This window comes from Monomorium pharaonis, chromosome 3 (genome assembly GCF_013373865.1).
Source record: "Monomorium pharaonis isolate MP-MQ-018 chromosome 3, ASM1337386v2, whole genome shotgun sequence".
Taxonomy (NCBI): Eukaryota; Metazoa; Arthropoda; class Insecta; order Hymenoptera; family Formicidae; genus Monomorium; species Monomorium pharaonis.
Window position 1 is genome coordinate 7,636,285 of NC_050469.1, and position 16,870 is coordinate 7,653,154.

The 16,870-nt window shown below is 37.2% G+C and overlaps 1 protein-coding gene across 3 annotated transcripts in view; it reads right to left on the bottom strand.

The window, feature by feature from the left end:
• Positions 1 to 16,870, bottom strand: part of LOC105839224 (ecdysone-induced protein 78C) — a 79,682-nt gene that overhangs the window by 18,497 nt on the left and 44,315 nt on the right. For all 3 annotated transcript variants that reach the window (XM_036284871.1, XM_036284870.1, XM_036284872.1), the window contains exon 3: positions 957 to 1,081. In XM_036284871.1, coding sequence (XP_036140764.1) covers positions 957 to 1,081 — 125 coding nt within the window. The remainder of the gene's footprint in view (positions 1 to 956; positions 1,082 to 16,870) is intronic.

A 16,870-nucleotide genomic window follows, 5' to 3' on the forward strand; every position in this document is an offset into this window, starting at 1 on the left:
TTCTCTCGCACATACGATAAGCGCCCGTACGGATATTATGGTATATGAAATCAAAGCCATTCGCGCGATATTGAAAACGTGCTTGGGTGTCAAATTTATTTTTTCTTTAAATTGAAAATACTTCGGGAACGAATCGCGTTTGAGAGATGCAAAGGAGAATTCGCTCTTTGACTAGCTTTAGGCGAACCTATCACGGTGGAACGCGTATCATGCAAACAGGCATGTGTGTGTGTGTGTGTGTGTGTGTCCGCGTGCGTTTGCCCGCAGAACTTGCTGCCAGCGAATACGAGAATGCACCAATTCACCGTTAACTCTGGCCTTAGGGCTTCCGCGTTTGAAATCTCAGGCGAACGGCGGATGTGCATCTCCCACGATGCTTAAGACGCGATGAGCGCGCGCACCGATAAATATCCTGCCCCGAAGTGCGAACGAGTCGTTTCGTGGATTATTACCCGATCGTCATGCATCCTTGCGGATTGAAGTTGTAAATTGTGCTCGGCCCACCGCTGTGCCGCGAGGTCAAACCGATCGGCGAATATTCCGCCGGAAGCTGTGCTCTTCCTCGATCTTACGATGTACCGTCACGAGTTCCTCTCCTTTATAATTCCGCGCGTGGGGCAATTCTCTTTCGACTGGTTACGATAGTAAACCGCGAGGAACGGAGAAGTCCCGGTTGCCGAGTTTTTGAATCATTAACGCGAAACTAGACGTTGATTTGTAAAACTAAACGCATCGTATTAATTATGCTACATGAATTCAAATATTTAAGCCACATATAGCTGAAGGTTGAGGTTTTTCTCGGTACACGATTTCTTTATAATTATCAGCGCGAGTCATTAAAACTTTAAGCGAGGAAGATTAACTAAAAGCGAAGCGTTGCGTGGCATTACAACTTGCGCGCTACGCCTCGACCATTTTGATTTCGGCATATTCGATAATTCGCTCTCGACACTCACTTTGCAACCCTCACAGCTGGTAACGCCGTAATGATAGCCGCTCGCCTTGTCACCGCAGACCTTGCAGGGTACGAAGCTCTTAGCGGGCGTCGAACTGTTGGAATCAGCTGCTGCGTAATGCTGCTCTGTAAACGGACAAGAATTGAAAAAAAAAAATTAGCGCATTGTACTTTCTTTTCCTACTGCAGCTAGTTAGAAAATATGTATAATTTGATTATGAGATAATAGAATGTAAATCAATAATCGTACGCACAGTGTAAGACAAACAGAATAATAAGACACTGTTCGTATACGAAGAGACGTTCAAGTATGATAAATAAAATATACTGCAAAAAGTTTTCTAGCAATCAACTTGAACATTCTACATAACTATTTTCATATGTATATCTAAGCTAAATTTTGTGATACTTTGGCAAGAACGTTCTTTCCGCGTGACTATTACGAGAGAGGTATACTTTGTGAGGCTATCTAATTTTATATCTTCCTCGAGTTTAACAAGGCGAGATAGGACGCAAAAGGAATTAAGCGAGGAAAGATTATTTCGCGTGTCAATTCCCTTCTCTCCCTCCCCCCCCACCCAAGACTCTCCTATTTCCGAGAGATACAAACGGGATATCTATCTAGCATTAGCAGCATCTTTCCTTCTTTCGCTCAGCATCCATAATGCAAGGAAGACTATCGTCGTGGAAGGGAATAGGCCGCTTCGTTCGTTCGGACGATTCAGCCTGGACGCGTAACGGGAAGCCGGCGTCACCGTTACGGAAAAGGAGCAGAAGAAGAAGAAGAAGAAGCGGCTGCAGCAACGGCAGCGGCACCCAACTAGACGGAGCAAAGGAGGAGGAGGAGGAGGATGAGAATAAGGAGGAGGAAGAGGGAAGAAATGAAAAAGGAACAGCAAAAAGGAACGAAACGGGGCCGCCGGCAAAGGGAGAGAAGGAAACCGTACATAGGAGATCGTAGCTTGCGACGTGTGTACCGTTGGGCTCTCTCGCGAAACCCCCTGCCAAAAGACGTCGTTACGTGTAGCTAAGGAGAAGAGGAGAAAATCCACGGATGAGTAAGGCGAGGGGAGGAGAAAAAGTAGAGACGTTAAGTGGAAGAGAGAAAGAGAAAGAAAAAGAGAGAGAGAGAGGAGAAAAGAAAGAAGAGAAAGAAGCCGGGCAATTCTGTCCGATGCGAGAGTGCCTCGCCGTTTGCGCGCGATGTGATTTTATGATCGTCTTAGAAATCGTCGTCGGAAACCAAACGGTACCGTTCGCCCGCTCGCTGGATGTATCCGCGCAACTATCGCGGGGACACAATCGAGAGCAACCCCGTTACTCGGCTCGTCGCGTGGCGCTACTCCTTGCTTGCGCCTTTACCATTGCGGGCGACAACGACCGGCGAGCTGCTGGAAACGGCTCGGGATCGCTTCGCAGAATCGACCGTCAACTCCTCAACTCCTTGACTATACGGCACGTTCAATTCCGCCTCTTTCGCAATTACCGACACTACTAAAAATCGAGACGAGCGATACAAATGTATCGCACTCAGATTATTTCCATACAAATAAATTTTAAATATAGCGTGCGCAAAATACAGCGGATGCAAAGTAACAAGATGAAAAAACTTTATTGTTTATCATCATTTCTAATCCTGGAATGTATCTCGACATAAAATCCTGGTAGTTATAAAATCATATAATTCTGATATTGTTCAATTTATTGAGAAAGACGTGGAAAAATTGAATTTGTATGGTAATTGTATGGAATACAATTCGCAAATTAAATTTTACATTTTTTCTCCCTTGGCAGGATAAATTTACCGACACCGAAGTTGAACATTGCATTGAAAAGAATAAATCGGGAAAAGTAAACACAGTTCAATTTTTTTTATTAAACTTCTACGTCATGATAGTTAATTCTTCGTGAAAAGCATGAAATTTTTATAGATTAAAAAAAAGATATAACAAAATTTTAAAACAAAATTAAAGCTTGCGCTGACACAGGCAAACTTTTTAAATAGTTTTTTTCCAAGTTGATTTGTAAAATAAGAGATAACATTAATTGTACACTAACTGCAGAAAAGAATCTGATCGACTAATTTCTGCAAAAGTAGAAGATTTAATGTAGATCGACAACTGGCGTCACATCATAAAAGCGTTGTTAAATTACTAAATAAATGACGAAATTTGTAATGACAGATTTTTGTAGAGAGAAAGAGAGAAAGAGAGAGAGAGAGTACCGTGCTTAATGATCGAGTAATGACACGCTATCATCAGATGCTGATTATTGTTTATTCTCGAACATCGAGATGCGTCGAGTGTTAATTACGGTTGATATGAGCGGTTTATTTTGGAAATAGTGCAATTCTACTCCTGTTAATCCTCATAAATAATTATACCGCTCTATATCCTCATCTCATTAAAATTTGTAATTGCAACCACTTGTATATATATAATAAGTAACGCGTACAATATTAATTGAATATGTTAAGATTATTGAGATAATAATGTAATAACACAGGATTTTATATTTTAGTAAAAATGGATAGATATAAAATAATGTGTGTGTGTGTGTGTTGTGTGCGTATATGACATATAAATGATACTTTTACTTAATTCTTAATTTCCAGAGAGCAAGGCGGAAGTTTATGGGCGCGCCGTAATTAGGTACACTGGTAATCAGTTAACAGTTAAGCCCAAGTTCTTCGGTACTCATTCGAAAGAATCACGCCGCTCATTAGAGACGTATGTTAAATGGTCACGCACGGATAAATCTAAATGCTATTTCCTTGCGTCGCGCTTACTCTCGCGGAACACCACCTTTCTTTTGCCCGACACGAGAGATAAGAACGTAAAAATCTCCATTCTATTTATTCTACATGAGTGATAAACACCTCGCACCTGTTTTTCCCCCTGATAAAAATATCATTAGCCGTAAGTTACGATCATAGATCATAATTCCTTTGTGCGCGCGAGCGCGCGTGCTGATAGCTTCTATTTCACGTAATCGTTGCTGCAATTTGTACAATTTAGAATCGCGATAACGTTGTATCGCATTCGGTCCCTTTCAAAGCTACCAGATCTCCATGACGCTATAATCCATCAGTCTACTAATAAATCGATTACGCTATATCCACGCGGGCGGGGAGCTACTCGCCTTTGTTCAGAAATCAACGGGGCGGTAAATGCACCGAAAGCGCTGCACGTTCGAATAAACGGCACGAGGCGATGCTAACGATATTATCGTGCTGGACAATATCTAAACGGAGATATACAGCTCGTTTCGACAGCGTTTCGACAGTGTTTATTAGCGACCGTCCCAACTCCAATAAAGATAATTAAATCTGGGCCAGTCATTAATCCACAAAGAGTCTGTCTGCCGTTCTGATTTATAATTTTTGTTGACAAAAAAAAAACATTCTAGCTATAATTGTAACTATATTATTACTTAATATTAACGTAAAAACAATTGTGTTAATAATGTAGAAAAGCGGGATGGAAACAATTGAGCGAAAGATGTGCGAGGCATCTCGGTGACGAGTGAAAACGCCACTTGACTATCGTGATGCGAGCTATCTTAATTATAGATTTAACGTTAAATGATTTATCTAATCTCATTCCCGTAATTTACCTAGTTCTAATGTTTGTCCAAATTTAACTGTTAGTCGGGAGTTCAGGCATGTCAAATGTCAATTTACGTTGCGGAAACGCGAAGCAGCCCTCTCCTTGTTATCGCAAGTGTGAATCTACGTGTGCTTGTGGAACAGCCGATGGTGCACCCCATTGTCGGTGAGCACTGGCGCGTGTTCGACACGACGGTAGACACTCCGGAAGAAAGCAGAATAGGATCCTGCACGGCTTTCCCGAGATATCGAGAAAAAAGAAGGAAAGGAAAGGAAACGCGCAAAAAATATTCGCCGAACAACATGTTTCGAGAACAATGTTGTAAGTAATTTCCTGCTCGTCTCTGAGAAACAGATAGGGGAATTTATAAAAAATTATTTAACATGAAAAAGCTGATTGTACAAGATGCTCGAAATTACCGTATAATGAATGAAAAACAAAGTTCCGAGTGTAATGAGTGGAAAATCCAAAATCACAATAGTTGTCAAGTAACTAAGCAATCCACACAAATGTGTACAATAGAATAACTTTTAGAGAAGTAATATTCTTCGAATATTTTATAAATATCGAATATTTTTTAGAAATATATAATATTTATGCATATGTAAATGTGTGCATACACAAAATAAATAGCAAAAGGTAAATATTATCAGAACTGCAAAATTATAGCATGGTAGCAACGTATTTTAAATCAAGATATTACTTGAGAGAGATATTATATAGAAATATAATATATTTTTTAAATATTTGATTTAAAAATGCTAATATTAAATAAAACGCAAGATTTGCAATTTTGTGTGTGTGTGTGTGTGTGTGTGTGTGTAGCTAATTTTTAAAATTAATTTGAAGCGTGAGAAACACAATATTCGGTACATACATATTTTGCCATAAGCATTTCGCGTTGAATATTTTGCGAAGAATAAGTTGGCGTGTTCAACTGCAATGTGTTGCTGTACACTCACTTTATTATCATTCGCGCGAGTAAAGGTTTGTGCAAGCGAGCAGCAGCACAAGCCGTGTATTATCATTAACTTTCATAACGCGACAGATATTGTGGCACGTCAAAAGCGATTGTTCAGTCGGTCAAATATCGGCTCGTACCGGTTACTATTCTTTGCGGTTTGTTTCCAAGCGCGTTAAATATTTCGTGGCTCGCGCGAATTCGTTGTCACGCGCGTTCACTTTTCGCTACGTGCAACATATCATTGTATACAGTATGTAGTTATTCAATTTCTTTACAAATGTAGCGATATTCGAGCAGATGTATAAATTACGTATGCCGATAATCAATTGACAGTTACGTCAAAGTTTATTTGAAAGAATCGTTCGCTACAAAGATTTATGTTACACAGTATCGTATAAAGTTACACGCTTATGTGTTTTTGTTATGAGTATAAATTTACGATTTACTTACGAAAATAATAACGTCTGTCGTCACAGGAAACGTGCTGTTATTTAAAAGGTCGCTATCATTCGCATGTCGAGATTCGAATCAGCAAGTAGGCGAAGTACTTGGCTGTTGTCGCATTATTCTTCGAAACGCAGTGACTTCAATGATCATCAATGTGATCAATTTAGCGCCGCGATCCGTAATGATCGAGGCAACAAGTTTATTTATCGTAACGGATATATTTCGCACAGTTGATTTGTTTATTCGAGATAGAACTCTTAGCAATAAATGTATGTTACAAATTATTGCTATATACATAATCTTTATAAATATAAATCTTTATAAAGTAAGCATTTAACGCGGATATATCTCGTATTCCGCTCTGCATTCTTTTCAATTCAATATCATTTATCTACATTATTTTTGGAGAGCACGGAATGATACGGGAATCGTCGTAGGTGACGTCATCGAGTTACCAAAAGCCGCGTGATATGTAAATCGTTTTTATTCGAATAATTACTTAAAAGCAAGCAAAATATTTGGCGTTTCAATTTATATCATATTAAATATTTCGAGGCAAAACAAATAGGTCGGAGGTCCCAACGTTTGTCGTAATAAATGTATATTGTTTGCAAGGTTGTTACTTTGTCATTTATGCCGTAAGATTCGAGACAGCAGACATGCACTGTGTGTATCGTCACAATTATCCTGCGAGATATGACAAGTACTAAGAATATCACAATAATCTTTTATAACAATTACTAGCTATGCTCTGCCACGCGTTGCTGTAGCTCTCTATTCTTATGCTACGTTTTTTTTCTAATTTTCTTTGCTTTCGTTGTTTAACTTTCAAGAGCTTTGCTTTACTGTTGCTCTTTTTATTTTATTTTTGAATAAGCATTTATCTATCTTTAATAAATCTAATATTCACGTACTTCTAACTTTTTTTTCTAAAAGCTGCCATGAATTTAAAAATCCATTCAAAAGACTGTTTTAAATAAGTTCCTTTTTTTCAATAAAATAACAGCCATCTTAATTTTTCTTATTACCTTAATTTAAACACAATAGAAACATTCTTCGCCTCTCCCGGTCTCACTCCGTCTCTTCCGGTCTCTACCCGTCTCTCCCGGTCTCTCCCCGTCTCTCCCCGTCACTCCCGGTCTCTCCCTGTCTCTCCTGGTCTCTCCCCGTCTCTTCCCGTCTCTACTCGTTTCTCCCGGTCTCTCCCCGTCTCTCCCGGTCTCTCCCTGTCTCTCCTAGTCTCTCCCCGTCTCTCCCGGTCTCTCCCGGTCTCTCCCCGTCTCTCCCCATCTCTACTCGTCTCTCCCCGTCTCTCCCCGTTTCTCCCCGTCTCTCCCGGTCTCTCTTCGTCTCTCCCGGTCTCTCCCCATCTCTCCCCGTTTTTCTCCGTCTCTTCCGGTCTCTCCCCGTCTCTCCCGGTCTCTCCCTGTCTCTCCCAGTCTCTCCCCGTCTCTCCCGGTCTCTACCGGTCTCTCCCCGTCTCTCCCCATCTCTACTCGTCTCTCCCCATCTCTCCCGGTCTCTCCCCGTTTCTCCCCGTCTCTCCCGGTCTCTCTTCGTCTCTCCCGGTCTCTCCCGGTCTCTCCCCATCTCTACCCGTCTCTCCCCGTCTCAATGTGTCAAAATTTTAATAATATTAATGAAAAACTATTTTTTACACTTAAATTATGGCCATCATTTTTGAAACACCGGTATATCCAAAATCAAATCCGATAAGAACACTCCCGGTTACGAATGCAACGTTGCGTCAAAATTTCAAAGCAATCGATAAAAAACTTACGGAGATCTTAGATGAGGAACAAACATTTACATTTTTATTTATATAGATTATTTATATAGATTATTGACTTCCATGACTAATAACTTAATAGCGTGCTGAGACGGTGGCTCTCTGTCGAGACAAATATTTGAAGTTAGTTACTTGCACAAATGAAAAAAAAATCGATAATCTGTATTATTGTAATAACAATTATTGCAGTATTTACAGACGATTGTTGTTCCTCTAATGTCTTTTGCATCGCATAATTCTTTCGATTTTTCGCGGTTTAAATGTAATTTGGCTCACTTTTATTTTCAAATCGAATAAGCCCAGTAATGTACATAATAGATTTCCAGGTCGATTGAATCAAAATTGACAGAAAATCAGCATATATCAGATACTTAATTGTAGCTTTCGGTCAGTTTATATCTTAATTAACTGTTAACTCAATTTCAGGAATCACGTCGCATCGTATGGTTTTATCAGGATAAAATTATCGTTAATTATTTTCAAATTTTTCTGTCATTAACGAACGTCACGACTATAGAACAAATTGATTCAGCATTGTTCCGAATCATTTCGTTGCGACACGTTATTACGTACAGTTATATATATTAATTCCATACTCTATAATTAAATTATTAATTACGTAACACAGACTAATGTTTCCATTATCAGTGTTAAAAATATAAAAATCCTCTGTTTTAGATTGCACTAGCTTCGTATCATCCTTTTCTTCGCAATGTGACAAAGAGTAGATTACGCAATCGAAGTTGAGAGTGTTGTATGAAATGTTATACGATTATCGTATCTTAATTAAATTATCAAAGCTAGGAAAAAACAAAGCCAATGTTTTTTCGAGTGCTATGTCAGTACAATCGATGAAATATTCTTATCTAAGAGAAGGAGAAAACCTAGAAAACATTGGATAACAGTGAAACAACTCTGAAATAAGTAAGGTAATTTGTGACTTATTGATTATATGTTATTTGCAATATTAATAATTTATTTTTGTTTATTCGAGCGTTTTACATAAGAATTAAAAAAGAACTTCCATTATTTTAGGTTCTAAAATTTCCTAAACATATTTTGAAAGATTTTTTTCAGATTAAATGTTTTAATATATGTAATTATGTAATTATTCTATTAAATTTCAATATATTTACAAAAAATAAATGAGATTTAATACTTACAAAATATATTATTACTTTTTAAGACGTTTAACTATAAAATATTAATTATTTTCTTGTCATTTGTAGAATTAAATACGCATTTATAATTATTCTATACTAAAATACCTTAAACATTGATTACTTCGCTCTGATGTAATGTGAATATTTCTGTATTTTACAGGTCAACATAGTAACGTGATTTACATATCTACTGATGCGCGTCGTGAGTCACAAATAATTTCAATTTAAGGTAATAGATCTATAAAAGTTGTCAGACATGCATAAAATATATATACATATATGCATGCATGTTACAAATTATTAATAGTATAAGAATGCTATATATAATGTCTTTCACAGATTGATTGCTTTAAAATATGTGTAAATGAGCTAGAATTAGATTAATATTTAATTTTTTAATAGATGTATTTAGACAGTACATACCTATTATATATTAATTTTTTATTTAGTGTATGTGTGTATGTATTAATTTGCTACATAATATTTGTGTATGCGATATTAAGTTTAAAACAAATTTTTCAATTGTGTGTGTGTGTGTGTGTGTGTGTGTGTGTATGTACCTGCGTGCGTGTTTGTGTAGGATACATTTCATAGAGTAAACACACAGTAAAAAATGATGAATAGCGTAATGTGGTTATTAGCAGAGAATCTGTAAATGTAAATGCATTATCATTCCTTCTCTACTTTTTGCCATTTCAAAATGTTAAAATTCCATTATTAAAATTTTAATTGCGTAATTAACGCGAGGCTGCAGTTTCCAAATTAGCGCGTATCCTGATTTCAAATAATTTTTGGCAATCTGCTCGGATTGCGCGTCGTGTAATCATGATACCATAACGAAGTGTGGTAATTAATTTATCAATTGTTAACCAACAGCGAAGTCACACAACTCGCCGGTGAAAATTTAATTGATCAAATTTTCCGACAGTTTCTCAGGCCAGTTGTGAATTATGTTCTATTCTATAAATTTCTGAAAAAAAACCCCAGTCTTTTCAAAAGATCCGATTATAAAACGCTCTTTTCAATCGCGATTCTCACCTTGCCTCGCATTAACGTTTCTCAGGATATATTTATCGTTAAGATCTTTCGAAGGATCGACATTATTCTCGGAATCGTGCTCCAAGAATACCAAGTATCGCCGTCCACACCTCTCAAGAATAGACAGACGATATGGCGTAATTTTCTCTCTCTTTCTCTCGAACTGCAACTGCAGCCGCACGTGTAAGTCAGCTCGCGACCGCACGGCCGGCCTCGACCTAGGCTGCAGTTTCACGGCGCCCCTTGTTTACAAGGAAGCGCCGCGCGTCGCATACATCTACGCCTGGGTCACAGCATTCTGTATTCCAGTCCGCGCGTCCTATGCGTCCGTCCGTGCCACGTCGTGTCGAAGTGCAGTGTGCGAGTGTGCCTCTAGTGCCGATACGTGATGGCATCCCGACGCGGCGCACTGTGCCAGGGTGAGGCTCTCACCCCGTAAGACAACAGGCAGCTTTTACCGGGCGGACGTGTGAGTCTTACGCTGAACGCAACCGAGTATTCTCGCACGGCCCGGTAAATATAAATTAGAGATGAACCGATTTGCGTAGGAAAGCTTCTTCTCTCACGAATCTCGCGAATGTTACTCCTGCATGGAAAAGATTTCTAGATCTAATGCTATTACTCTTTGATCTATCATAAAATAGGATCGATATAGCGCCAATCATTTTTATTATCAAAGAAGGAATATTTTATTCTTAAATGGAAAGTTCTTAAATCTGGAATAAAATTATTTTTGATGCTATTTTATTAATTTTCTTAGAATGATTTAGTAAATTTGTGATATTCTAGATTTAAGAATAGACCGATCTAAAGATAGACATTTCTGATTTAATCTTAATCTTTTATTTTTATACTATATGACGTTGTGATAAGATTAAATATGTCAAGAATATTTTTTGTCTTGATATCAGAAATCTTTTCTGAGAGTGTACGACAATGATATTTCAATGGAAGGAATCAATTTGTTTCCATAAATAATCGAATAAGCCTTTCAACTATATTTCTCACTTTACATTTTAGAATTGTCGATAATTAACATACGCTTATTTTTATTATTTAATCCTAGAATAACATTATTGTGAGAAAACGTAGCCGAACTTTTTTTTCGAAAGTCGATCGATTAATCTCTCTAATAAAAAAATTGTTTCGTGATTCCCCAAATTTTATACTTCAAAGGATTTATTAATTAAGTCGGTCATTAGCCATATTATTCGTTAAAAGAGTTATTGAGCTATTGCGGCAGGAAACGAGCTTTCGTGTATAGAATTATCGTTTTGCATCGGACGATCACTCGCACGTATGGTTTAGCGATCGTTTGCTTTAATACCACAGGATGCAATACGCGCGTCTCGTTTTCGCGGAATTCATATATTCCAACCGGAACGTTTTTCCGGAACGGCGTTGCATCGGCGCGGCGTTGTGGCGTTCGCCGATATTATCGCACGGCCGCGCGAGTCATCTCCGTGAACTTGAATACTCATTTTTTATTGTTCTCCCGCGGGATCTTTCGTCGTGGCGCGCAATATAAAGGCCGCTCGGATCTCGTATCGCGTAATAAACGCTATTACGCACGTGAGATAATATTAACGATCGCGCAATATGCCGGAAATATGCTGCCTGGGCGCGTGTGTACCGTTACGCGCGGGATTAACGCGCGCGCGCACGCGGGGAGTTTAACTGCTTGCATTCGGCTCTCGTAATTAGCGGCAGCCGGTTGTCGGATTCAACGATCGTGACTCGATGCATTTGGATACAACTTGCCATGTACGATCTAATCGGAATATTGCTTATTAGCTATACCCGTACAGCCGAGTTGCGGTTAATTATGCACTATTATGTCAGAATGTGACTGCGCAGAGCGTGTTACTTAACTACCTTTATTAAGGTGACATAAAAAAGAGTTTCGGAGAAATGATCTAATTGAAACAATCCGTATATTTCTTGAGACAGATATTAAAATAACACCTCAGCCAGGATATTTTTTTTTTTCGCAGGGGAGAGAGCTTGTTAGTATCAAAACTAAATTAAATTGCTCGTCAATTTGTAATTTGTGAATTAATTATTCCGACTTTATGTAGGATTGTGTTTCAAGACCGATGAACATGTGGAACGCGTAGTTTGCATCAGAGCTAGAGACTGTAAGAGTTCACACAAAAATTATTATTAGGCACCAAGAACTGCCTCAACCGAGAAATAGCACTTCCATTCTTTCTTGTATTAATTACATACGTTCAAATTATTATTCTAAATCTGAGAAAATTACATGAAATTTTTCGAAGTGTCCCACGACTACTACTTTGAAGGTAAAAAAACATTCTTCATGTTTATTACGTGATGTATAATCACAGAAAACAGTCAACGTCCAAACATCAGTATCAAATGAAAACTAATCTATTCCGTTTAACAATCATTGTTTCATATATAAGCAAGAAATTTGTAATCTTTTTTTTAAAGAATTCGATAATATTAAAACAAAATATTATACTGTTATTTTAATAGTATGATAATCATTTAAAGAGCACAATGTATGATTGATTTTATAACAATAGTGTTAAATTTTTTGAAGATATTCGAAAATATTGTAATTTTCTATTCGACATACTTTTTCCTTTTATAAAAATTATCATTTCATAATAAAAATATATTTCTTTTATAAAACAAAATTCATGTGAGCAAATTATGTCTAATGCTATGTGATCACATTTTTATGTTTAACATTTGAAAATCATGATATTTTCAAAACAAGAATATATTTCTTTTTTTCTGTGAAGTGTTCCCGTTTCGATGCAACTCTAACCGGTCAGGATTGAGGATCTTCAACAGCCATCTATCGCACAGAATTGAGCTGCAAATCGGGTCCCTTGTTAAGGAAACGTTCTCATAGGTCTCCCTACGTAAGATTCTTACGGCGCGCGGCGTCGCAACGTCGTTGTGGGGTACCGGCGCGGCTTTCAAATCCCGGCGGATCGATAAGCCCTCGCCGCTCGACAAAGAATCGCGATCGTTAAAGGACGAGCCCCGTAATCTCTCGTACCCTGGGAACACACGGAGCGCCGCAGTATCGGCGTCGTGTGTAGATATATAGTACATGCGCCTTCGCGCGCCCGAAACGGATAATTTATGGTCGCGTTTACGCGCTCGCGCCCGCTCGCTTTCCCAATGCACTTTCTACGGCCGATCTCCGTCGCGCGAGAGAAGCCTGACATCCCGTTCTCTCTCTCTCTCTCCCCCTCTCTCGCTTTCCGTCTTACTGTCAGTTTCTCTCCTCGTCCGACGCCTATCCACGCTCGTTATGCAATTCCAAAGATATACGGTCGCTTCGGGAATGTCTGCAGTTGACTACGAGCTTGGAACCATTTCCCGGGTGGTCTATGTACAGAATTTCACGCGCAACGTCTCTCGATACAAATGAATCCATATTGAGTTTACAAAGCCAAAAAAGGTCTCGGACGTTTGATAAAAAAATGTTTCAGACATACCCATAAATCACAGTCACTACACGCAGTACAGATCTATAGATTCTGAAACGTTGGATTTGACATAAATAATGTACATGAATTTTACGAATCCATTAGATTCTTTGTTCCCAATTCTGTACAGGACATAAAAAAAATTTTTATAAATTTGGTTTTTTAAAATAATTTTTCATCAACCATGGAATCGATGGTTCTATTGACAAGAGAAATATAAAATTAACCGAAAAATAGAATTCTATAAAAATATCGAAATGCTGAAAGCTTGGAATTCTAATTAATAAAAAGGGGATTTTTATTGAATCGCGAATATAAACCAATTTTGGAGATACAAATCAATATTTAATTTCGGGAGTAAAATTCTTTTTTGTATACTTTTTTATATACTTATAGCAAAGAATTAAAGACAACAATTGATCGTATATTAAAGAATCACTAAGTTCGTTTCTATCAATTTAGATTTAATTTTCATTTTCATTTTTCTTTCTCTAATTCTTAAATCGAGAAAAAGATGGAAAGTAAATTAAATCGAGATTAAAGTAAATCTATATCAAGAAACGAGCTTAAATTGCACTGAAAAAACATTTTATGTCAAAACTGGTCCTTGTTAAAATTTTTGTGTTGATTTTTTAATACATTAGAATTAGATACTACAGACGCGCGCTTCGCGCGCGCTATTTAACTTTTTATTTTTTACTTTTTGAAAATAAACTACAACAATAATTGTATAGATAATCATCTATACAAATTGCTGTCAAAATTCAATCGCAATGACAGTTATTCTCACAACATGAAGTAAGCGCAGCGAGAGAACCAATCAGCATCGCGGAAAAGAGGCTTTATTACATGCCTTTTTAAAAATAGGACTCGAGTGTTTATTTAATATAATATAAAATAATGTAAAATGTTACTTAAATATTTTATATTAAATTGATATTCAATATTTATTAGCGTTATAATAACATAATTTATGGGTAAAACATATGGATGAGTGACATAAAAATAATGTGGTTTTGAAACGCAATTTTTGAATTAAATAAATAAAACGTGTCAGCATATTACAAATATTAATTTTGCTAGAGAAACATATATGTTTCTGTGGTTTGTTCTTCAAATTGTGTCATTCTTTGTTTTAACTTTTTATATAATATTTGTATTACTTTCTAATAAATTCTTGGGTTAAATTAATACGTTTCAAATGTGCAATAAATGTTAAATTTCACATAAATTTTCTGCTCTTTTTGCCAAACGTAGCTAAAGGCTACCACAACAATTGAAAACAGCGTAGGCGTAACAATGAAGTCCGGCGATTCCCGGGGCGATTACCTGGTGAAAGATTAAAGATCGATAGGAAGATACAGGCGAGGGAGGGAGGAAGTATTATTGATCAGGAGGATGCCTTACGGATTTTCGCGATTATTAGCGTGGGAGAGAATTATAGGGCATCGAGCACAGGTGTTGTGCAACCGAACGCGGAAATGCGACGCCGATAAAGCCGCTTTATAAACGAGAGAGACCCGACGGAGGGTCCGGTGTCGCCAGACTCTCACTCGAATCTCTCTCTCTTTCTCTCTCTCTCATTTCCTCTCAATCCGCCGCAGCCCGCTCGCACCCCACGCGTTTCTCTCTCCGGTATGTTACAGAAATACACCGGGAAAATTATGTCACTAATGCGCTTGGATATATCTCTAGGAAACGGCGCTTTCGTTGCGCCAACAAGACCGGAGAGGCTGCCGGTATTAGATGATCTCGGTGTATCGTTTGCTTGTCTCAACCGTTAATTTTTGACTCGTATTTTATTTTATATAATTTAATCGTTGCACATTCATACGAAAATCATATCCACATAGAAAGTAAAACGTCGCAATATGATTAGGGATTTAAGTTTTCGTTCAATTTGCACGACCTGTACGAACAAATATAAATGCAAATCAAACCGAAGGTAAAATCTCACATATGAAAATCGTAACTCCTAAAAAAATATGGGTGTAATTTATATACGTGTAACGTGACAATCAATGCGTTAACACATTCGCTATCACTGCACTAAAAAGGAAACGGATGTGGAGAGAAATTACTCCTTATATACTCCTTATATAATCACCTTCCCGATAACTTTGGAATTTTTAATTTCTTTTATTAAAATGTGTCAAATCAAGTTTTCATCGCGGAATAATTAATTGTTTATGCTCTTACTAAGTAAATTATAGTTCAAACTAGGTCATATCATATTTAATAAATAAATCTCGTCTTATCGAATATAGACAATCACAAATAACTATTTGCCTATTTCGTGTAAGCGTTCATTGACGCGTTATCTTAGTCTTGCTTTTCCCGCTGCAAAGCACTTCGACTTTTGTAATTGTTATGCATACCGTATCGACTGTACAACTCTGGATTTCATAATTATTTCCGCAGAAAACAGAAAAAAACCATTTACCTCGTTAAAAGCGCGGTACGCTTGCGAAAAATATGATGAAGATGTACAATAAAATGACTCTCTCTCTATTTCCTGTTACATTAAAATTAGAAGCCATTTGTGAAATTAAATAAAAAGTACCATGTTACTATATCCATATATATTTCTAAAGTTTAATTTTAAATAAAATTTAATTTATTTAAAAAACCAATGCTTTTATATATAATATAAACTTTTAATTTTGCTAACACGTCTAACACACATAATCTTAATTTACATACGTATATTCTGTGGTAACATTTCTACAATATTGTAGTTGTTATAAAATTATTATTAGTAAATTAATAATTATATAATTATTATTCAATTTTTCTGTTAAAAGATATTTTATTTTAAATTGATCGTTAAAATATTCGTAGATAAAGAATAATGTAATACTAAAAGTGTAGCAAATTTAGAAAATAGTTAGCAGTTGTCTCTAATGGAGATGACGTAACGTAAAACACACGTGGTTAATTAACCTGTAACGAACCAAGCTGATATCATACAATTCCGGTCGCACGCAATCAACGCTTTTCCGCTTTTACGATGGGTACATGAGAAACGAATTGCAAATCAGGTTCACTGCTACGAGGTTTATTGCGAAAAGGCATGGCACTCCCTCATTAATTTCTTATTTCCCTAATTACGTTCAATTAATCATTTAATTGCCAATTTATTAATTAGCGTCCTTGGCTTCGGCAAGTTGCTTCCGCGAAATTATCAGTTTTAGAGTTAACGACAGTGTTGCACCAGTCGCGAGCGCCAAGAAATTCGTTTATAATTGATATTCTCGAGTTATACGACGTCACATATGCAAGCACGGGACAAGCGGTCGGTAATACGCGCCGAGATTTCATTAGTACCAGTTAATTTCATTTGTACCAAAATATACTGGAGAGAGTGCGAAAATCCAGCAACTTTGACGAGTTAAGTTCCAGAGCTGCGGAGCTTCATTTAATTTCGAGCGGATTT